General features: G+C 46.3%; 1 protein-coding gene across 2 annotated transcripts in view; it reads right to left on the minus strand.

The window, feature by feature from the left end:
* Positions 1-22,491, minus strand: part of ABLIM1 (actin binding LIM protein 1) — a 187,459-nt gene that overhangs the window by 4,853 nt on the left and 160,115 nt on the right. The window contains exons 13-22 of one of the 2 annotated variants that reach the window (XM_015557976.1): positions 14,622-14,726; positions 12,900-12,947; positions 9,308-9,448; positions 7,074-7,165; positions 5,781-5,892; positions 4,232-4,296; positions 3,339-3,399; positions 2,508-2,515; positions 1,210-1,284; positions 291-371 (exon numbers count right to left, since the gene is read on the minus strand). In XM_015557976.1, the coding sequence (XP_015413462.1) occupies positions 291-371; positions 1,210-1,284; positions 2,508-2,515; positions 3,339-3,399; positions 4,232-4,296; positions 5,781-5,892; positions 7,074-7,165; positions 9,308-9,448; positions 12,900-12,947; positions 14,622-14,726 (788 nt within the window). The remainder of the gene's footprint in view (positions 1-290; positions 372-1,209; positions 1,285-2,507; positions 2,516-3,338; positions 3,400-4,231; positions 4,297-5,780; positions 5,893-7,073; positions 7,166-9,307; positions 9,449-12,899; positions 12,948-14,621; positions 14,727-22,491) is intronic. The other variant, XM_015557975.1, reaches the window with a different exon arrangement.

Raw genomic sequence — 22,491 nt, forward strand, 5'->3', positions numbered from 1 at the left:
CTCCACCCCACCAGCCATAATTATGGCAACACCAAGTTTCCAAAGGACTAAAATCATACTGGGTTTTCCTGGGGGATGAGGGGGGAGTGGGGTATTTAATACTGATCTTTTAAGTATAAATGTGGATTTTTCTCCAAAGATATTACTAAATTCTACCTACATTATGAGATTGGTCCTTTAATTTTTTTTTATTTTTATTTTTTGCCTTCACAGAAACATTTCCCAATTAGGGGAAAGTTGGAGGGAATGCCCAGGGAGCTGCAATTAGGACTAGATTTTTATTTATTTACCTCCAGCCTTGTTCTGTCCACATCTCGCAGGATTTTGTTGCGCCCTCTGTTGGTCACCATGAGCATTTCATATGGAAATATCTGAGAAGCGAAGACAAACATCTCTTCTAGAACACCGTGGATCATTTTATTAGCAAACAGAATCGACTGAAGCTCTAGGACTCCCCGACAGAGCTCCTAAGACTATGATGAGGACATCGGAGGTTCTCACAGGTGCCCCACAGCCCCCTGGTGCCCCCTGTAGCCTGTGCCTTTGGGGATTCTATTGTGGGGAGGAAGACACATTTGCCAAGTCCTGGGGATGACGGTAAACATCAGAAGAGAACTGGATACCTTTGTATATTCTGTAACAATCTTCTTCTAAAACTGGCTCACAAATCCACGGAGCCAGGCTGACCCAGAGCAGTGTTCTGGCGGATGACACACTGAGCCGAGTGCCCAGGGTCCCCAGGGAGCATGGCCCTTGGACACCTCTGGATCCAGGGCAACCAACTGTCCCAGTTTGCCCGGGACCAAGGAGGGTCCTGGGAGGCAAGACTTTCAGTGCAAAAACTGGGAAAGTCCTGGGCAAACTGGGACATACTGGTCATCCCACCTGGAGCAGCCTGCGAGGCGCCCCTCAGCTCTGGGCGTGCCTTGTGGGTTCATGGCAGGGGCCACATGAGTACCGAGGTCCCAGGAGACCCGCTGGCACTTCCTGTGAGCCTGCGGCAGCACGCGCAGCGAGGCTGCTGACTCGGGTGACGAAACGAGCCAAGGATGGCAAGGTGCCGTGGGACATGGCTTGTCTAGGGCACCAGCCTAGAGCCCGGCGGGCCTCGGCATGGAGGATGGGGAAAAGGCAGAAAAGCAGTGTCTTCTAGGATTATCTCCCGGCTAGGCATCCCCGTGGGGGAGGGGAGGGAGCAGCCGCACTTGCCTTTGGCTCCAGCATGTTGGGCATGGACACTCCGCGGTCCATTCTCATGCCAGGCAGGTGGCCATCGGGCAGGGTCTGCAACAGAGAAGCTGGGTCAAGGAGGAGCCCTTGGCTGCGTGGGCAGCTGGAGGCCCCTGAGGGCTCCCGAATCCTCCTGATTGGGTCTCAAATCCTCGTCACCGTTTGAGAGATGCCGTCTTAATCACTACGGGCATCGTAATCATACGGGCTTTCCAAAATGAGATCCTTGCTGCCCAAGAGCAGGAACACTGCTCTTTTCTAATCAAGCTGGGGAAACAGCCTGGCTGAACTGTAGTGACTAGTCCCTGAATTTAGGCTCCAAGCATGAAAGTATATGGGATATAAAAAAGATTTACGAAGTTTATGATTGTTGATTCCTTATTTTTATCTTACATTTCTTGGCATATTTTTCCTTTTCTCGTTCTCTGTCATAATTTTTGAGGTTTAGGTGGTAGGAAAAAGGAATGGTGCCAAAGCATCTCTTTCCTTTTGGCTGTATACCAAAAAAGGTCGTAGATTTGATTCCCAGTCACGGCACCTGCATAGATGGGGGTTCGATCCTCGGTCAGGAGGCAATTGATGGATGTTTCTTTCACACATTGATGTTTCTCTCTCCCTCGTGCCTCTCTTTCCTTCCCTCTCCTCTCCTGTCTTTTTTTTTTAATTTTATTATATTTTTTAAAATATATTTTATTGATTTTTTTTTTTTTTACAGAGAGGAAAGGAGAGAGATAGAGAGTTAGAAACATCGATGAGAGAGAAACATCAATCAGCTGCCTCCTGCAGATCTCCTACAGGAGATGTGCCCGCAACCCAGGTACATGCCCTTGACCAGAATCGAACCTGGGACCTTTCAGTCCGCAGGCTGACGCTCTATCCACTGAGCCAAACAGGTTTCGGCTCCTCTCCTGTCTTTCTAAAATCAATGGAAAATATCCACAGATGGAGATTTAAAAAAAGGGGAAAATACACTGTACAGGGGCGGACCCTGATGCTGAGCCACATCCCCCCGAGAGAGGACACTTCAAGGCCATAGCAAGACGGTGCTCTGACATTGGCCTGGCTCCTGCCACGGCCCCCGCCTGAGGGGACAGTGGACCTGTGCACAGGCCTGCCTGCTCCCCTGGCTTCTCACAGCTGGGGACTAACGATTCCACAGATCAACCCAAATCAGCATCTCTCAACAGAAACCCTTCCCTGGCGCAGCAGCACACATCTGGATTGAAACATGGCTGTTCTGCTGGTGTGGCCAACTCAAGAGGGACAGTGTTCCGTACCTGGTAGTCTGCAAAGAGAAGAGAAAGGAACTGTCAGCAGGGAAACACGGAAACATTAATACCGAGACTGTGTCCTGTTGCAACTGCCCAAACTTTCCCCAATGACCACGTTCGCTCCCTGCTCTGGGACTCTGTACGGTATGCAGTGCGCGTCTGTCTGCCTCCCTGGAGCCAGGAAATGCCTGCTCAGGTTCCAGTTATCAGTTAAACACCCTTTTCTTGCAGAAGTTTTCCCTTGCGCCGTGAAGGCGTTTCTGCCTTCTCTCTGCATCGCCAATCATAGCACTTATCACACAGAGCTTCTCTCTCACTCTCACTTAGCGTATGCATTTTTTTTAATGTTTTCATTGATTTTTCTTTTCATTGATTTTTTAGAGAGAGAGGAAAGGAGAGGGAGAGAGAGATAGAAACATCGAGAGGGAATCATCAATCGGCTGCTTCCTGCACACCCCCTACTGGGGATTGGGCCTGCAATCAGGGCATGTGCCCTGAACGGAAACTGAACCCATGACCTCTTGATGCATGGGACATTGCTCAACCCACTGAGCCACACCAGCCAGGCTCAGCTGTATACATTTGGAAGGCAGGCCCATCCATCACTGAATCTCCAAGGGTCTGAGTGCTCAGCAGAAGCGATTACAAACTCACTTCTCCTGGTCTCATGGCACTAGCGATCCTTCGAAATGTTAACAAACGCTCTGCTAGCTCGCGGAGTGTGGGTGGGATCCCACTTCAGAACGTAAGGCAGCATGAACCCCGGATGTGCTTGTCATTGCACGGCCTGTGCCCGACCGCAGCCATGGTCAGCCAGTGTGGCCGCAGCACCCTCACCTCGCGCTCCCCCGCTGACGTCCCCGTAGCTGTTGTACTGAGCAAAGTCTGTAGAAACGGGCTGAAAGGAGAAAAAACACAGTATTAGAAAACCGACTGCACAGTGATCGTTTGGGAGTCAGGTGAAAAGGAAGGATTTGCAAAACCTAAGAATTCTTCCCAAACTGAATTCCTAGGCGCTCACGATTTTCCTTCTACTTCTTCTACTTTCATGAGATCTCTTTATTTTTGGTTGTACAATCAATGCCGCTACTCAGCAGGTCCTCGGTAAGCAAGTACCTCTTGCTGATACATAATAAAACATCTCTCCACACAGTTATACAATTACATTTACTCCATGTGTTGTGGGGAGGGAGGTAGCAAAAAACTTTCCTATATATATTTTTTAAAAAAATATTTTTTATTGATTTTAGAGAGGGGAAGGGAGAGGAATAGAGAGATATAGAGATTGATGAGAGAGAATCATTGATCGGTTCCTCCTGCATGCCCCCTCCTGGGGATCAAGCCCACAACCTGGGCATGTGCCCTGACCGGGCATTGAACCGTTGACTTCCTGGGCCACCCCAGCTGGGCTTTCCTATATATATATTTTTTACAGCAGAGATAAAGGCTCTAATAATTGTGTTTTGCTTGATTGCAGAAATATTTGCCACCCTATTACTTAACCTAGTCTTCCCATAAACTTACACAGGCTATTCTGTTATCCAAAGTCAATTTCCCTTTCTTTCAAAAGAAATATTTTGCCCATAATTCCAAGTGATTTACTAGGAGATCAGGGAGATTACAATTTTCATTATGTGCTAACACCGAGATCACCGCATCAGCTGTATTCCCGCGGTACGTCAGCACTTCGACCACGACTGACTCAGAAGTGATTGATGGGGAAACCTTACCCGGTGAAGCCCATTTCTTCCATAGCCTGGGAGAGACGAGGTTTTAGATGACAGAACGTGTGAAGCTAAGCGAGAAAGAGGTAAAAAAAGCAACTGTTAGGAAACAGGAAGTCCCATTCTTCAATGAAATTGGCAGCATATCTTCCACCTTGCAGAATAGAAGATTCAGAAAAAAATAATCCAAATAATATTGGGCTGAAATGTTCACAAAACACCAGCCTATTAGGTGATGCAGGGAATGGGTTGGGGGTGATATTACGGAGATGGGGTGGGGATTCTTTACCTCTGAGTCCTCAATACAAGCCTAACTACGCTATTACTATTTCCATTTTGCAGGAGGAGAAATAGGGGCCAAAAAAGGTGAAGGATCTTGCCCAAGGTCACTCAGTTTGTAAACAGCCGAGAAACGATTTGAACCCAGGACTCTCTGGATGCATAAGCCCATGCCTCAGGTGATATGCGGCAAACACTGACCCGAAAGTCAGCCATTTAAGTTATCAGTCAGACTGGACAACTGGGAGGCCTGGGATGGATGCCTCACGAATGGCTGGGCTTTGGGGAAGGCAGACCTGGGCCTGAATCTGGGCCTGCAACTTAACGCCTCTGAATCTCTGGGCAAGTATTTCATCTTTTTAAGTCTTCATTTTCTGACCCACGTGGGTATAGTGCGATATATTTTTACAGAACATAATTGTGGAGTTGATTGGGACTCTGAAGATTAGTAACTACCCAATCCAAGGTCAATGCCAGGCGAGCATCTGAGAGGTGGCAGGGCACCCCGTTGAGGTCGTGGGCTCTGGGGTATGATACCTGGACGCCTAAATCCAGGTTCTGCTAGTTATTAGTGGTGTGACCTTGGGTAAGTTACCTCAACTTCCTCTACCTGAGCTACAAATTTGGGATAATAATAATATTACCTACTTCACTGGCACATCATGAAGATTAATTGAGATAATGTTTAGCAAAAATGCCTGCAGACAGTACACACTAAACACATTTCTAAAGGAACCAGAAGGGGAGAAAAGCAGGCACTAGTTCAGATCATGGGAGGAAAAATCCTGTGGGCTAAGAGAGAATTGGCTTTTGACAAATACAAGCAGGGGAAACTATCCTGATATAGCCAATATATAGGTAATGTCTTCCAAAGTGTCAAACATAACACCACGAGTCTTCAGCTTTGTATTGGACACATTAATGGAAAATTACAACATTTAGAAAGTCTAGTTTGTGCTCTCCTGTTCTCTCTAAGAATTCCCTTTACGCTGCCTCCCTCTTCATGACTATTCTAACCTGAACCCTTGTGTCCTTAAGGTCCTTCCTCTAAGGGGGGACCCCACTTGCAGCAGAAAGGAAACCCACATTTAAGGAAGAGCCATGACATGCCTAGAAGCTACGCTGACATGGCGTGGGTTTCCCACACTTCCTTCCCTGGAGAACACCCTGCTGGTTCCACCAGAAATGTCCCTGCCTCTCCCGGAAGGTCAAGGCCAGGCCCTTGGAGGCAGGTGGCCGGCGGTCGGCTCGGGGAAGGGGGTGGGTCTGCTCTCACCTGAGTTGATGGGAGAATCATAGCGACTGGCTGACAGGGCTGCCCTCTCCCGGCTCTCCCGCTCCCTCTCCATCTCCTCCTTCAGGATCAGCTGCCCCAGGCCGGAGTTGAGCTATTCACAAAGAGAAGAAAAATGGAAGGGAAGCCCGCAGTTACTTTCATGAAAAATTTCTTTTTCAGAAGGTCCTGTGAGAAGTGCTGACTTGGGCAAAGCCTGGATGGATAGTCTCAGAGGCTGGTGGTGCCTCTGGAGCTCAGACAGGTTTTGGACCTTGAGTCCTCAGCCTCTTCAATGTCAAGGCTGGCATTTCCCTGTCAGGCTCCACGTCAGAAGGGTGTTCCCCCTCCGTCGCTCTCCCCCAAAGTGCCAGCAGGTGACCTCAGCAGGCATGTGTGAGTGTGTGTGGAGTTTTGATGTAGGAAGGGGACATTGGGAATAGTAGCCTTTAAAAAGAAATGACACTGATTTGTTTAAAAACAAGGAAAAAAAAGTAAGACTTGCTCATTTTAGAAAACCCAGAGAAGAGTAACCCATAACCCACCACCCAGAGACACCCATTTGCATTGTGGTTTATATCCATCCAGTACGTTTAGGCACATGTTATACAAAACTGGGATCATACTATAAATGCAACTCTGCATCCTATCTTCTCATATAACTCGCATCATGTGCATTGCCCATGTGATTAAGCATCTTTGGAAAATGTCATTGGAAGGGATTCAGCAGTTCCTCATTGGAGGGAGAGTTTATAATGCCCTGGCCCCTCCTCCCCAGGCTACAATTGCCTTTCTCTTGGTCTTCTGGATGCTGTAGGCCCATGTAAGAGAGAAGCCCACGAGGGCTTCTTAGAGGCAGTCTATTTCATCCCCTCTCCCCTGGCCCAGATACACACACAAGGTCCCATGAGTCCCGAGGAAAGACTTGGAGAAAGGCTCAATCCCAAGGGAATTCCTTCAGGAGAGCCTGCACGAGGGCAGGAAGGTGTTCAACAACCTGGCGTACACTTTGGCTCTACTGGGCCCTTCGGCATCCTTTCAACACAGGCACCACACTCACATGCCCGCTCAGGGTCTCACTCTCCTTGCAAAAGCCCACACCATCACACGGCCCTCTGACCTCCAGCCTTCAGGTCACCTCTTCCAGCACCCACTCAGTACTCTGTTGTATGACAATCACTAGAAGGCCCCTTGAGGGCTGGGACCACTTGGTGGCTTGCCCATAGTGGTCACTCCAGAAATATGGATGGGAGAGAACTGAATTGAAGACTGCAGCGAAGTAGTTTAAGGACCAACCTTCATTAATTGCTCTTCCTGAAGCTGCCGGCGTCTCAGGAGTTCCTCATCGTCTTCCTCTCTGCCACTAGATCTGCGTCTCATGTCAGCTCCTAATTCCACAGCAAAGACAACTTCTCACATTAGCCGCATGGCAGGGGCATCGGGCGGGACTAGTCCACCTGGGCTCAACTGGCCAGGCCGCCACGGTCGGCAGTGGTCTTGACCATGAGTGGACAGCACCAGGAGAAAAAGGAGTCTACCGCCAGCTCAGCGCTACTTGGCTGCTTTCTCCAGACAGCGGGTCTGTTTGACAAGCGGGTTGAATGTGGGATCCGGGGAAGCCTGGATTTGGCCTCCCGATAATTGGTCTGCTCAATTAAAGCTCGGGTTTGCCACTGCGATGGGGTCCGAGTCCTCCCTGGTTAGAGCTCTCGGTAGTAAGTAGGAGGAGCATCTACACTTATTTCAATGTCCCTGAGGTCAATTTTCAAATAGAGAGACATCTAAATTCATCCACATGCTTTTAAATAGTCACTCGTTTATGACAAGGTTTAAAATCTTATAGTTTCCTCTTCTGCTGAATAGATAGGTTGCCATAATAATATCACTCTGTCTTCACCCTTAATAAACTCAATAACAAGTATGCTTTTTATGTAGGATGGGTCTCTAATGCTTCCTTTTTCTCAGCCCTTTGAACAATGATTATAAAAAGCTTTCTACTGATCAAAACTCAATAAAAATTCTCACTACAGCAATAGAGCTAAAAAGCTACTTCCTTTGGTACAGGATAGCAAGTCATGTACAATTTTTAAGCTTCCTGGTAAAGGGAGACAGAGGGTGGGAAGGAAGAATCGGTCTAAATGGTTGGAAAATTAAGATATTGAGTGTTTTTCCTAAATTGCTTGGATAATCTGACTGTGGGAGGAAACAGGAAAGCTTGCTAATCTAATCAAAACAAACCTTAATCGTCTCAGTTTTTCTTATTTTGATTAATGGGCCAGAAATTGCCTTCATTCTGGAACCCCAAAGAGGTTTAAACTATTTAGGCATGTCAGTTTCAACAACAAAACGTTAGTTCTCCTGGCCCCTTTGGGCCTGGCTGCGGTAGAAACCCCACTAAGCAATATGACTGAACTGGGAACCTCAAGGCCCCCCCGAACTGCCTGGCAGAGAAAAGCTGATATGATTGGCTCTTAGTTCCTAAAATCATAAATGTCAAGGTGAGCATTCTCTCTTTATATTGATAAAAATGAATAAACACAAGTTTGCAAGAATCAGCTATATCTCAAGGCGACATCATGTAGAGAATACTTGTGAGTGATGAACCCAAGATGGGTTTCCTTCCTACGTATACATTGCTTTAAAATCTACATAGTATAGTGCTTGGAATAGGTATTCCAAAAGTAAATTGATAAAAAAATAGCATGAGGAAAACAATTTGGAAATTTTGGAAAATTGAAGGCCTTTTAGGTTGTCAACAGAAATGTGATAAGAAAGTCACATTTGTAAGTCCAACTCACTAAACTTTTAGTATTAGCGTCTGAGTTTGCTTAACATCACTTTTTAGGCCAAGTGATTTCACTACTGACAAAACAGTAAAGAAAGACATAGACACAATTCTCGAGCATACATTTGAGGTTCAAAGCAAAGAATGAAGCAGCTGAAATGTGACATCGGAGCACAGAATCATGGACATGAAGGATGTAAAATCACGTAACTTTACATGCGTCATTTCAGAACGCGTGACTCTGTAGTAGCCCTCCTTAGAAACGGAGAACGAGATCTCATAAGGAAAGTGAAAGTGCTCAGGGTTAAGATTAGCTGTTAAGAGAACTGCAGTTACAAGCAGAAATAGTCTAAAACAAATTTGAAAGAAGCCATGCTTCCATGGACCCTCGGTTAATTCACCAGCTGACTTCTAATTATATAGAACAATGTTCTTGCCAAGAGGCTTTGATTCAACGGCATTCAAAAGAGTTACCGACTTAGCGGTAATGACTCCGAGGGTCCGTGCGCATCATCCGTTTTAGACCAGTTCTGCACCTTGGTGATTTGGTTAGAGCAAGGCTCTGATGATGGGGTGTTGGTAGCTTGGAAGCATTTTGCACACACATTAATATTGCATTAGTTCTTCCCACTATCCTACCTCTTCTTGGTCGTACTTGTCTTAAAAACCTGGCATATTTTTAAGCATGGCACTTTGAGATCTCCTAGCAACCTGCCCATTTGGCTTAGCTGTAACAGTCGCATACCTACGGCGGCAAGTGAGGGGGGACCAGGCCAATGGTCCGTCTCAATCTTTGGGATCTCGCTGGGGTCTGGCGCCTGCGCTGCTGGGAACTTGGAAAACTTGATGATGTCTTCTGCAGACTTGCTCTGGGCTGCCAAGGCAGCTGCATCTAGGCGGAATCAGGGGGAGCTTAGCTACCGGTCTGCAAGGCCGTGGTGGTCAACCCACTCACAGGGTCTTGTTCTCTGGCAAAGGTTTCCACTCCAGACAGCTCTGCTTATCGCCATTATCAATCCATCACCCATCAGTGGTGCCCAGTGACAGCTCAGCTCGTTGGATGCTCCATCAGAAACAAAGCTTTATTTTACACCTGTTCTACATCTGCTCTGGAGCCTGCTATCCAATACTAGCAACGTGGCAATTTACATTAAATTAATGAACTTAGCCCTAGCCGGTTTGGCTCAGAGGATAGAGCGTCGGCCTGTGGACCAAAGGGTCCTGGCTTCAATTCAAGTCAAGGGCACGTACCTCAGTTGCAGGCTCCTCCCCGGCCTGTGCCCTGGTTGGGGCTCGTGCAGGAGGCAACCAATCGATGTGTTTCTCTCACATGGATATTTCTCTCTGTCTTTCCCTGTCTCTTCCACTCTGTCTAAAACTCAATGGAAAAATATCCTCGGGTGAGGCTTAAAAAAAAAAAAATTAAATGAAAAAAATTTTTTAAACTAAAATTCAGTTCCTCAGTTGCACATTTTAAGTGTTCAATAGCCACATGTGATCACTGCCTATTGTATTGGACAACAGTTATAGAACATTCCCAGCATCCTAGAAATTTCTATTGGGACAAACTCCTAGAGCAATTAGACATCTGAATTAGTCACTTGAAATTAAAGAGCTGAGTTAAAAGCACGATACTGTCATTTGACTGCAGTTGTTAATCATAAGCAGGCTGGCTGTCTTTTGGCTTCTTAGCCACAAATATACTGCTCCAGTTCATTGTAATACTTCTATACTATATGGGGTGTCCCCCTCCCCCCAAAAATGTACACACACACTTCAAATAATGATAAAGGCAGTTATAACCTTCAAAATTGAGCTATCAGCTGTGAAGGTGTATATCCATTGTTTTGGGGGCCCTTGTACATGGGTCCTTGAGTCCCAGGAGAAAAGGGTCTGCACACACAAGTGAATCACCCAACTTTAAACCACAGGGGCCAGACTGGCAGCACCCGGCTCGCAGAGGGCTCTGAATGGCTCTGCTTAGAGGAAGCGTCGGCGGCTTAGAGCCCCAAATCTAATCAGAGATGGAGCCCAGCAAGCGGGGAGAAATGCTCAGATCCTACTTCTGCCAAGTGACCTGGGCTGTTACTAAACATTTCAAAATATTTATGTTGCTTTAGGTAAAACGTCCTCTCTCCCAGGGCTCTCAGCTTGTTGAATTTGGATACAATTCTTTGAATCGTCAGCTCCCAGTCCTCATTCTTATTGAAAACTTCCAGGTCTCAATTTGCTGAAGTGACTTGACCAAGGTCGTCCTTTGCAATAATAAGGAACATGGCCTTGGCTAGGCTTGGAGGAGTGTTTCTCTGAATCATTAACCTCATGAGAAAAAAAAAAACTCAGGCTGGAAAGCACTGCATAAATACCCTCTTCTTAAAGAAGAGCAGAATGTGTTAGCGCAGTAAAGGCTGAGTTCTGTATCACAAAAAAGAAAAAAAAGCGTGCCTTCCTCTAAACCTAGCATTTTCCAAATGCACCAGGGCGGACACCAGGTTTCTGGAGGACCCGTTTCCACTGCATGGACTGCCTGTTCTGCAGAATGGCCTTTGGGAGGTGCTGCTTTGGTTGTGCTACTCTAGTTGATTAATTAATTATAACGGTCTGAAGGAAAAGAGGAAAGTCAAAGTAAATTTCAAGAAAAGAAGCCAATTAATCCCTTCCAAATAAATCATCTTACATTATTCCATCCTTAGTCTTAGTCATTTGATTATTTTTGTTTAGAGCGGCAGGGCCTAAAGATTCCAGTATTTCAAAAGACTCTAAATGGATCAATCTAACTGAGAATCTTATTCTTAAATCTGGAAAAGAAAAAAAAAGTGTGACTTCAAACAGTACTTACTCATTAGAATTGGTGAAGTCAGTAAACATTCATATGTTAATGAGTGGGTGACAAGACATTAAACCATAAAAAAAACAAAAACAAAAACAATGTTAACAAACTTAAAAAAGCAAGCATGTGGTGTAAAATCTTAAATAAATGAAAAAAAAAAACAGAATGAAGAAGAAAGTCGTAATTCCACAAACATTAAAATACATAAATTCTCTTTCCCCCCCGAGAATGTAGGCCTAAATATGTCCCCCTGTGCTTTTCTGACTTTGTTTGCTTTCCATGTCATCCTAATCCTTAAGGACTCATTAATGTCAATTACCTTTTAAAGGCAGCCTTCAAATTTCCGGGCACGATTTGTGTATAATTTTCTGAAATCACCTAAAGACCTATCTTGGCTTTAGAAGAATCCATTCACCAAGATTGGTGGCAGATAAATATTGAGAGACCTCGCCGAAACCGGTTTGGCTCAGTGGATAGAGCGTCGGCCTGCGGACTGAAGGGTCCCAGGTTCGATTCCGGTCAAGGGCGTGTACCTTGGTTGCGGGCACATCCCCAGTAGGGGGTGTGCAGGAGGCAGCTGATCGATGTTTCTCTCTCATCGATGTTTCTAACTCTATTTCTCTCCCTTCCTCTCTGTAAAAAATCAATAAAATATATTTTTAAAAAAAGAAGTCACTAGGTCCTGGACCTGACCATGGTAAGGGAGAGGAGAGGCAGCAATATTTAAAAAAAATATTGAGAGACCTAATGGGGGTGGGGTGGGGGGGTGTCTGATTTACCTGGGCTTCAAAATTCCATACTCCCAGACAAGGAAAGCCCCACTCTAAATCCACAGCAGTGATTCTTGGCCTGCAGGCATTTCACAGACAAACTAGCCTAACTCACAGATTGGAGAAAACGGAGGGACAGGGGAATTGTGTCCATGACAGCCTAAATCACAGAGCCATTGAGGTGAGGAGCGGGGACGAGGGCCAGGACTCCGGGTCACTCCATCCACTCCATCCCGTCCACTCCATCACCGGGCACAGATGTCTTCATGCTACAGAAGAAACCAGGGAACTGGACAGCCAAGCTGATAGGGCTTCGTCAAATTAATTGTTCCGGAAAGCTGGCTTTCACTAGTTTTAATTAGCTAAATTGTAAGCTGGTCAAAATAGTTATAGAGGTTGGTTAAATTATTAAATGGCAGAGAAAAAACAAACACGTCTTGTTAGGGTGTTTGTGAGTGATTGTGTGGCTAGTCCTACCCCTTCTCAATGAGTGGCACCATACGTGGTTAGATGGGCTCAGAAATGAGCTAGGAGCTTCCTGACCACGCTACGCCTCCTCCCTCTAGAAACCCCAATTTCACACTGTTTGCATCTCAGGAGGACATCAGGGCACAATTCGCTGGGCACCCTGGTTTGATTCTCGAAAGCAGCAGCTGCTAAGCCCTTTCAGAGGACAGCAAAGAGAAGTTCAGCAGACGCTGCTACTTAAAAGCTAACGCGGAGGAAGCGGGTTTTACCATGCTGTTTGTAGATGGGTGGTTTTCGGTAAATGTTGATCCCTTGATCTGTGGAAATGAAAAGCAAAGGTGTGTGAGTATGGGAACCAGTTCCGCGATGGGAAAAACAGAACAAGCAAGAGGCAAACCAAACTGAAGACTCTTGAACAAATACAACCCAGACGGCCAACTTTTGTATTACAAAGAGCGGTGTTACTGGGAGCAGAAATTACAGGAATGAGCGAATCACTACACTAAGTGATGTGAAATCCTTTGTAATACATCTTAGCATATATAGAGATGTCATTAATTCACGGGCCATTTATTTCCAATACACATTTCACTAAAAGTGGGACTAACACAGGAAGAAATGCAAGCAGTGGAATACTCTACGGTGAGGAAGACATAACCAGTTTGGAGAAAATCCCCAAAATGCTACTGTCTAGAAATTGAGCTCCCAGTAGATACCAGTGGCTCAATTTCCTTCTCAACTAATGAATGGAACAGTGGAAAGCAATGTAGAAAAACTAGGAGTAATTTCTTTAAACACAGAAACACTTTGTATGGGCAAAACTAGTCTGATGTACTACCAGGATGTTTGCCTAACTCCTAGAGGCCATTTTTTTTTTTTTTAAAGAGTGAGATGCCAAATATTATTCACATATTTACACAGGACCCCGTTTGATTATGCTGTCATTTCACTTTGAGCACAAATACTCAGGAAATGTCAAAAGCTTTGTTTCTCCAGAACCCTGGGCACTGCATCTTGGTGGGGCATTTTTCATGAATAAAAAAAGGGGGGGGGGTCGCTCAACTGCGTAACATTGATTTTCAAGGTTCAATGGCACTTTTAAGAAAGGCAATCCTAGCTTAGGGGAATGAATCTCAATGACGTTTCCTCTGTTTTATTAGGTCAGTTTGGAATGCAAAAGGAAAAAACCCGATTTCAGATCCCAGCTATGTACACTAGCATGAACATAATGGGTCATGTATTAAACCACTTCCGGGAACTAAAAGAAGCAAAACAATGTGCTTCCCACGGAAAAATGATGCCGGGACTTCGGATGGCCAATCTTGCCTTTGCAAACGGGGCTGAGCCTAAACATGACGATGCCGGCGGGTTCTGATTTTCCCAGTTCCGGTGGCCAGTGACTGTTCGTGCTGTGACACAGGTGCTGCGACCGCAGAGCGAAGCTGGCAGCACCAGGCCTAAATTGCAAGATCCCTTTGCGGCTCCGGGGGTGGTTAGTGAGGGACATGCTTAGAGAGACCGTTTTACTCCGCTCAGAAAAGCCCAGGGGAAGGGTCTCCACGTTGGAGAAACAGGAAAAAGAAAAGCACTCAGTGTCGCTGTGGTCCCATCTTTAGAACAAGGAGGTCACTGCATCGCCATTGTGCTCATTAGTCCATGACCAAGCCACAGCGCAATATCTTAGGAGCCGCTGATATAAAGGTGAAATTAAAATTTTAGTAAAAACAACACAACTCAAACCCTCATTCCTTCACTCTCTGCCTCCCACACCCCTTCAAAAATAACTTGGGAAAACGGAACCCTTCAATGTCATCCTGGCGTTCCACACAGAACGTTTTTGAAAGGCCCCCTGGGTCAGATCCTGCAATTTAGGGTTTGCCAACTGTACACCCCAATGTAAAGAGCGTGAGCAATGGAGACGAGACAGAGGTGACAAGGCTACATTCTACACTGCGACAGGACACCATGACATAGACCGCGTCAGCTCCTACCTGGAACATGGAAATGTTTAGGGGCCTGAGCGTAAGTTGGAGTTAGAGGGCGGCTGTCTGGCCGGTGGGGGAGAGGGGAGTTCCGGCCGCTGGACGGCTCATTGCCTCCAATGAGAAGAATGGAGAAAACAAAATGAGAGAAGGGACAGCAATCAAGGAAACCGAGCGAGCGTAATAAAACTTCAAAACCACCAACGGGGAGGAGGTACGTCAAAAAAGGAGGAACGAAAGAAACAAACTCAACGTAGCAACGTGGCTGGCCAAGGGGGGGATCAGGTTTAGCTTCCCGTAAGAGAGGTGTGAGTTCGGGTCACGGTGGTAAAGCAGGGAGCAGCGGGGCACGTCATCCAAGGCATGGGGCTGAGCTGTGTGCAGGCAGGGCGCTGATCGGATGGGGCGTTCGGTACGAGGAATGGAAAGGCACCGGGAAATGGTTCAGGACCAGTTGTTAGATGGTTAGATCCCACGCGTGTGAAGGAGTGGGACAGACAACCCAAACACAAGCCTTCCAGGCGTGGCGACAGAGGCTGGTGGCTGGACTGCATTTCTCTGAAGAAAGGCTACGCCCGGGAGCCTGTGTGGTCACTGGGCCTTGCCCTGAGCAACCCAAATGCCTTCACCGCAGCTTGTGTTTCTGTTTCCTCTTTGAAATACACCAGATGAGGCAGGCCCATTTCTTCCAGGGACTGTGGGACCACGCATACCTCTCTCCATCTTTCTCTACAAAGAGGAGGCACCACCCACTCTAATAACTGGACTCCTGGGGTGGCTGGGCCCTGAGCTATGAGCGAGGGTAAGTAGATAAAGGAGATTTAGTCCCTGCCCTCCAGGGCCCAGAGTCCACCTAATGAGTCAGACTTAAGACACAAAATATAATACCCTGCTATAGTATTCAGAGGCATATGAAAAAATTATGACACTCAGAGAAAGGTGTGCACCATCAATTCCCCAGGAAAGCGACAGAAAAAATATGAGAATTGCGCGGGACACGGCAGAGTACGCTCGCCAGGTGGGTGGTGGGCAGAGGGTGGGGACGCTCAGATTTCAGAAGGCTGGAGCGTCCTAAGGAAGGAGGCATGGGAGGTCACAGTGGGCGGGAGCAACAGGACTGGCCACTGGCTGGAAAGCATGGTGTTTTTGGAGGAGAAGGGGGAGGGGTGTGGAGAGGACGCTGGGCGTGGCTGCAGGAGCCCTGAGAGCTACCACTGCCTCCGCCCTCCCTGCTGACCACGCGAACTGCAGGGGTGAAGGGAGAACTGTCTCCCATTCTGTGGGTTGTCTTTTACTTTCTTTAAAGCCCTTTAAAGCAGAAGTTTTAAATTTTGATGAAGATTAATTTATCTAATGAGGACAACTTAAAATAAATCATAGATTTTTAAAAAATATATAGCAAGAGCTGATTTTTTCTACCATCTTTTGAATTTTTTTTAAAAAAGGAGACATAGTTGACATATAACATTGTACTAATTTTAGATGTACAAAAGCCAGTTTCCTCAGTTAGGCCAAACTGTTCTAAATCTGGCCAGCAGAAAATGAAAGGTGTCAACTGCTGGAGTTTCAAAACAACACATTTCATAGTTTTAATCTCTCAACATGTGCAATTTTAGGTAACCAGAGCACAGGTCTGTACCAAATGGGCAGTACGATATTTGTGTGAAACCTGAATTTAACTGGCTCAAATAAATATTCTAAGTTTTTGGTTATCATATTCTGAAACTTTTGTCTCCCCCTCTCCCCCAAGTCACTTAAGCATCTAGCTCCCAATATATTATAATTAGACTTTACTATTTAAGTCAGACATTAGCTTCTAAAAATTATGACTCTTCACTCTAAACTGCGATGTATTCAAAAACTCATTTCAAAAAACGCTATCTCATTTACTATCACTCTCCTAAAAAGAAGCAACCAGTTCCTGTCTGGAAAAAAGTGAGTATTACTAACACAGGTAGAAGCAAGCAGGGGAGGGAGACTATGCTTTATGTTTAGGAGACAATCCCACTTTAAATCTAAGGAAGAATTCAAACTCGGTCTCATTCATCTGTGTGCTCAGCACAGCGCCTGGCCAGAGCGAGTGCCCAGCAAATGTCTGTGATGAACGATTTAAGGAGGCCAACGAACTAACCCGGCAGCTCTTCCTGGCCTAATGTGGTGAGCACCACTGCAGGGATGGCACCATCTTTGTCTTCATTAAAGGCAGCGATGAGATCACAATCGCACCCCGTTTTTATAATGTTCCCATTAGAGCTGATCCTCAATAACCCCAATTTAACTGTTTCATTTCAGGGGAATTCTTGACTCCTCTAAACATTAGGGATTATCCAGAAGAGTGACCCATCATTGAAAAACAGGATACTTCTTATGGGCTCTTCTCCAAAGAAGTTCTAGAGACACTCAACTTTCTTGCTTTCTTTGAGGTTGGTTTTTTGAAGACTCATCCTGCAGACCCTACGCACGGGGTGCTATTGCTTCTGAACCCCACTGCTCCTGCCCTGCACCTGCTGCCTCTAGCCTCCCTGCACTTGTACAACATCAGCCACTTCAGGGAAATGTCTGCGCAGGTGTGGGCTATCATGTCCAATCACAAGAAACACCATTACATTTGTTTTGATAATTATTAGCCGGAGTCATGTGCACCCACAAATATCTGCATGTTATTGGAACTGGCATTTGCCTGACTATGAAACATCTTCCCTTCATGAAGGTGCTCTGCTGGCAAGTGGCCGTAGAAGCCCATCCCTTCTCGGATGCGGCCCACGACTCTCTGAACTCCCAGGGGGTGCATGCCAGCCGAACGCTGGCACCAGTTGGGCACAGTTCTTTATTTGGCTGCATATCTTCAGCTACCATTGACCTTTCTAGTTCCTAGAAAAAGCCCTCATGTGTTCAAGTCTTTGTAAGTAGATTTAACTCTATAATCATTTAACACCTCCCACAGTCCTAGCTGGTTTGGCTCAGTGGATAGAGCATTGGCCTGCCGACTGAAGGGTCCCAGGTTCGATTCCGGTCAAAGGCACATGCCAGGGTTGCAGGCTTGATCCCAGTAGGGGGCGTGCAGGAGGCAGCCAACCAATGATTCTCTCATCATGGATGTTCCTATCTCTCCTCCCTTCCTCTCTGAAATCAATAAAAATATATAAATAAAATAAAATAAATCTCCCACAAAAGTTTAAAGCAAGGTAAAGAGAGACTCAGCAACATGTCATCTGAGCGACTCTGTACCATATGATTTCCTCACGTCATGAGGGCTCATTGGAATAAGGGCTCAGCATACACAGTGCTGCTAGGTACCACGTGCTTCACCCTTGGAATACCAAAGGCATGACAAAATTTTGTCATTTTTCAAAGAAAAAGAAATATTCTCAAGATGAGGCCTATTTCCAACTTTGCTAGGTTAAATGCCCTACCTTCAAGTGATAAAACTTTTAACTCTATCCTGGAAGGAAATAACCGATGAGGCCCTAAAAGGCTATTTTTGTGCTTAGTTTATTACGTAAGTAATGTATGAGGCAGCAGATGAAATAGTGTATATGAAGGTATCGTCATCATCATCACCTATCAGCCCAGAGTGAAGGCACTGCTGACAAATGATGTAATAGAGTATTTATCACATAATATTGTATATAGCGCACTCCCAGCCATTTTGTTCCTTCACATGAATCCTTGGATTGGCTCCTGAAAGTTGGCAGCATCTAGAATTTCATGACAGTTCCCAGATCGCTAGTCCCTGTCTAAAGCTTCAATAGTGTCATGGCTCCCTTCAGCGAGTGTCCAATCCCTGCCTGAGCCAGAGCCACTCATCTGATGGATATATTTCGTGGACACAGAACGTAATGTCTCACAGTATTTCAAAGGGAGGGAAGAGAAACGCAGAAAGCACAGCACAAACAGATCCAAACAGAGTGAAGATTCCAATTCTCCAGGCATGCACTTGCCCAAATGACCCAACAATGACAGACCAGAATGAGGCTGCAAGGAAGGTCAGAAGACAGAAAAGAAGACACAGGAAACGAGACAGAGGCTACAGGAAGGGGACGGGGAAGCCACTGAGACAGAGCCAGCCCGTGATGCGCATCTCAGCTTTACACCCGTGCAGGCACCCTCAGCTCCGCAGACCCCGGGGCCCGGGCCACATGCATGACAGATAAGGACCAGGAAGTGGGCTTGGGCCCTGGGGGGCTGGGCTTCAGGCTGCCAGGGTGGAAGGGCCCTCCCTTCTAGCTGCACGTTCCTCGGATGGTCATCCTAACCCGGGGCCTCAAGCTCTCCAGCTAACATTTGTTTTCAAAACTCCCCTGAGACCACAACACAAGCTCCAAGAGGAAAGGAACCGTTCCAATGGAGGGTCGTGGGAACCTGGGGTGCCCTGTCCACGTGCTTCTTCGATGGCCATGAGTTTCTTCCACGTGGGAATTTCCAGAAGCAGGAGAGGCCTTCCATGTGGATGGGTAGATGTTTTTTCATAACAACCAAGAAGTAATTCTCTGGAGAATCAGAATTTAGCCATGCAACGATACCAGGCTTTTATAGTTACTGTACAAATTCTCCATGGTTCATTTTGTAGTTCGGTGAAAAGCTCATCGACTTTTAAAACTGAGCATATACTGTGATGTACATTATCTTTTACATTTTCTATATTTTCTGGTTTATTTTCTATAGACTCTGTCATATGAACAAGCTATAGGTATATGTGCAGTGAAAAGAAAAATGGGAGATTACCAGGTGTTTTTAAGTATAAGTTCAGGGTCATGCTAACCCCTCTTAGCCTAATGTCGTTTATCACTTAAATCCATAATACTTGTGTCAAAAACTTCAAATTCAGACTGAAAACAGAAAAGTATATCCATGTTTTTTTTTAATACAGGCCCACTTAGACACACAGAGGTGCTGTAATTTTTAGAACCAGTTGATACTTCTATTAAAAAATAAAAAAATTGCTAATTTTGTAATGTACATGACTGAAGTAGCTGTCTGTCTTACCCTCAGTAAGAATTCAATTTTCCAGTGAAGAAGAGGTGGACAATCAGAGGGAAACTCTGTATCTACTTTGTACTGAAATGCACACACCTCATCTGAGTGAGGGATGGGAAGGCCTGGGGTCTGGTCCTGGAGCTGCCACTTGCCAGCTGTGAGCCCTTGGCTGGGTCGCCGACCCAGGGCCGCAGCTCTCCATCTCCGTTCTGGGCCTACGTCACAGATGCTGTGAAGAGCGAAAGGAAGACGGAAAGTGCTTTAAGAGCACCACGCCCAGGGGGCACCGAAGACTCACTTGAGTTCGGTGCTTACACACACCGGGGCACTTGACCTCACACGCTCTAGTGACCTGGGAGAGGTTTCACAGGTGAGGCGAGTAACACTCAAAGTCAAGCCAACACCCGAGGTCCCACACTGGCTAGTGACAGAGAGAGTACCCCACCCAGGACTCCAGCGTCCCTATGGGTGGGCCATCCATCTCTCCTAAGGCTGCTCACAGACAGAAGGTATAGGAGACTTTGTGAGGTGCTTTTGTACAAACTTTGTATAACCTTACAGGGCACACGGCCCTTTTCTTTCTACGAAAAGTACCTCTTCAGAAAGAGGAAACATAACCAAACAAGGCCGTTTACATCTCAATGAATTAAAAATGTATTTTCCCTGGTGTATTAAAAACAAACAAAATCTTGATTTGGCCAGGGGCTCCTATATTCAAGTCTCTTTAAAATACATCTTTGAAGTTTCTTCAATACTTTCTTATGGTTTTATAAACTTGTCTAAAGTATCATCTTTCATCTATATAAAAAAAGTTTTCTCTCTCTCTCCAAGACCACTTTAAATAATCTTGAGAATTTTAGAAAGTGCTGCATCTACCAAAAAAGACGGGTCTCTTTGTTAATGGCAAATAGTGTGTCTTCAATAAGCATGTCAGCAATGTTATTTTCACGGCACAGAAAATGCCAGCCTAGCACACATACAATGACTACATGCTGATCAGCACAAAACATCTGTATTTTAGGACTCAGATGCTCAAAAATCCAAGTGAGCAAAAAAGAAATAGCTTGAGTAGACTGCAAGCGATCTTTCAAATACAACAGCGTTTAGGCTACACAACAGAAGCGTTAGTGACACAAGCACTTGGAACCAGGTAAGAATCCTTCAGGACTGGCTCAAACCCCTGACCACATCTGTGCTTGCCTGCTCCTCCCCTTTTAGCTCCTTTCATTGGTTTAAATCAAGGCTATGGAAAGAATTAGCCTCCTTGTGGGAGTGCACACTTGTTTATTGCCTTATTCCTTTGGGGCTCTTGGCTTCCCCAGCCGGTGGAGGGGAACAGAGCCCCGTGGGGGGCTGCTACAGAAGCTTCAAGGACAATGAAGGAAACAGTAGGAATGCCATAAAGGGGACGGGCAGGAATGGGAGACAGGAACAGAGTTCAGAAGGCAAAGCCTCGCTCCTCCATCATGCAGACACCAGGGCAGGCCAACAGAAGATGACTCGGTCGGCTCACACCTAGACATTTAAGTTCCCTCACCGTCGATGTTTTCTATACGGTCTAAACGTTGTTAATATCGGTAAGTGGTTAAGCGGCTCATCACCATTAGGATGGCTTTTGAATATCTGTTGCTGAATCCCGCTGGGTTTTGCTGAGCCACATCGCATATTAAAACCAGGCAAATACCCCAACTATATATTATATTTTGCTTTTGACGTACAGAAAAACAAAATAGTAATATATATGTTCTAGATCAATCTTGTGGTCATAAACAAACTTCCTGTTTCCTCATCGAGGGCCCTTAGAAGTGACATGTTTCTCCACCGGGAGGTGCTATGCCAGTTCTAAGGCACGGCTGGTGCAGGCGCCACACAGGCAGGCATGCCAGGGGAGCTCGGGCTGACCCTTGGAGATCGCCTTATTAGCCTCCTGGTGCTAATAACTCTCCAGCAGGCGGTGCTGCCTGGAAGCCTGCCTCCTTACCTTTGACCTGGGGGATGAAGTGGTGTCGGAAGGGGGAGTTGGGGCGGGAGTCGCTGTGTGCGGAGCTGAGGCTGCTGGTGCGCAGGTAGGACAACCTCTGCACACCAGGAGACAGCAGCTCTGGGCGGCAAGGAGGCGGGGCGGGCGAGATGGAAACAGAAGAGAAGAACAGAAATTAACACAGGAGCAGGGACCAGGCAAGGGGGGGATGGGGGAAGGGGGGTCAAGATCATTCATCAGGAGTCTGAAAAGGGAGGAAGGCAAAAGGATTAAGGAAGCTCCTGCTAAGGGTTAGGCAAGTGGGGAGAATTTGCAGATGTCCAGGCTCAGGTTGGTACAGAGGCGCTCTCTGAGAATGAAGGGCCTTAGAGAGAAAGAATGGTCACCAAGACACCCCCCACCCCCCCGGATTAGGATGCCACCAGCTATGGGTCAGCCAGTACCGGGCACATCATTTAGACCCCAAACCGGCTGTTTTTAAAAACTGACAAACCAGAACCTCGGAAGCACATGTCCAAAAAGTGCCAGTCATTGCAGGAACCTTGAAAAGAAGGACTGATGTGTAAGGGACAGAGTCTTGTTACTTTTTAAAGCTGCACATCTTCCCCCTGGAAGTCTAATTTTATTTTGCTGGCACAGGAAAAAGACCCCACCCCTGTCTGTGTTCCCTGGGTGGCTAAGAGCTGCTTAGGATCCTGAGAACTGGGTAGGGGCAGCGCTGTTCTCTCGCCTGCATCCTCGCCTGGCATCTAGGACCTTCGGAGTAGATAACTTGAGGTGCTCTACCAGGGTTGGGGAACCTTTTCTCCACCATGGGCCATGTGGATATTTATCACGTCATTCGTGGGCCATACAAAATTACCAACTTAAAGATTAGCCTGCTGTGTGGCCAAACATTTAATTAACTCGCCCCTAAATCCT

Source organism: Myotis davidii, unplaced genomic scaffold (assembly GCF_000327345.1).
Source record: "Myotis davidii unplaced genomic scaffold, ASM32734v1 scaffold107, whole genome shotgun sequence".
NCBI lineage: Eukaryota > Metazoa > Chordata > Mammalia > Chiroptera > Vespertilionidae > Myotis > Myotis davidii.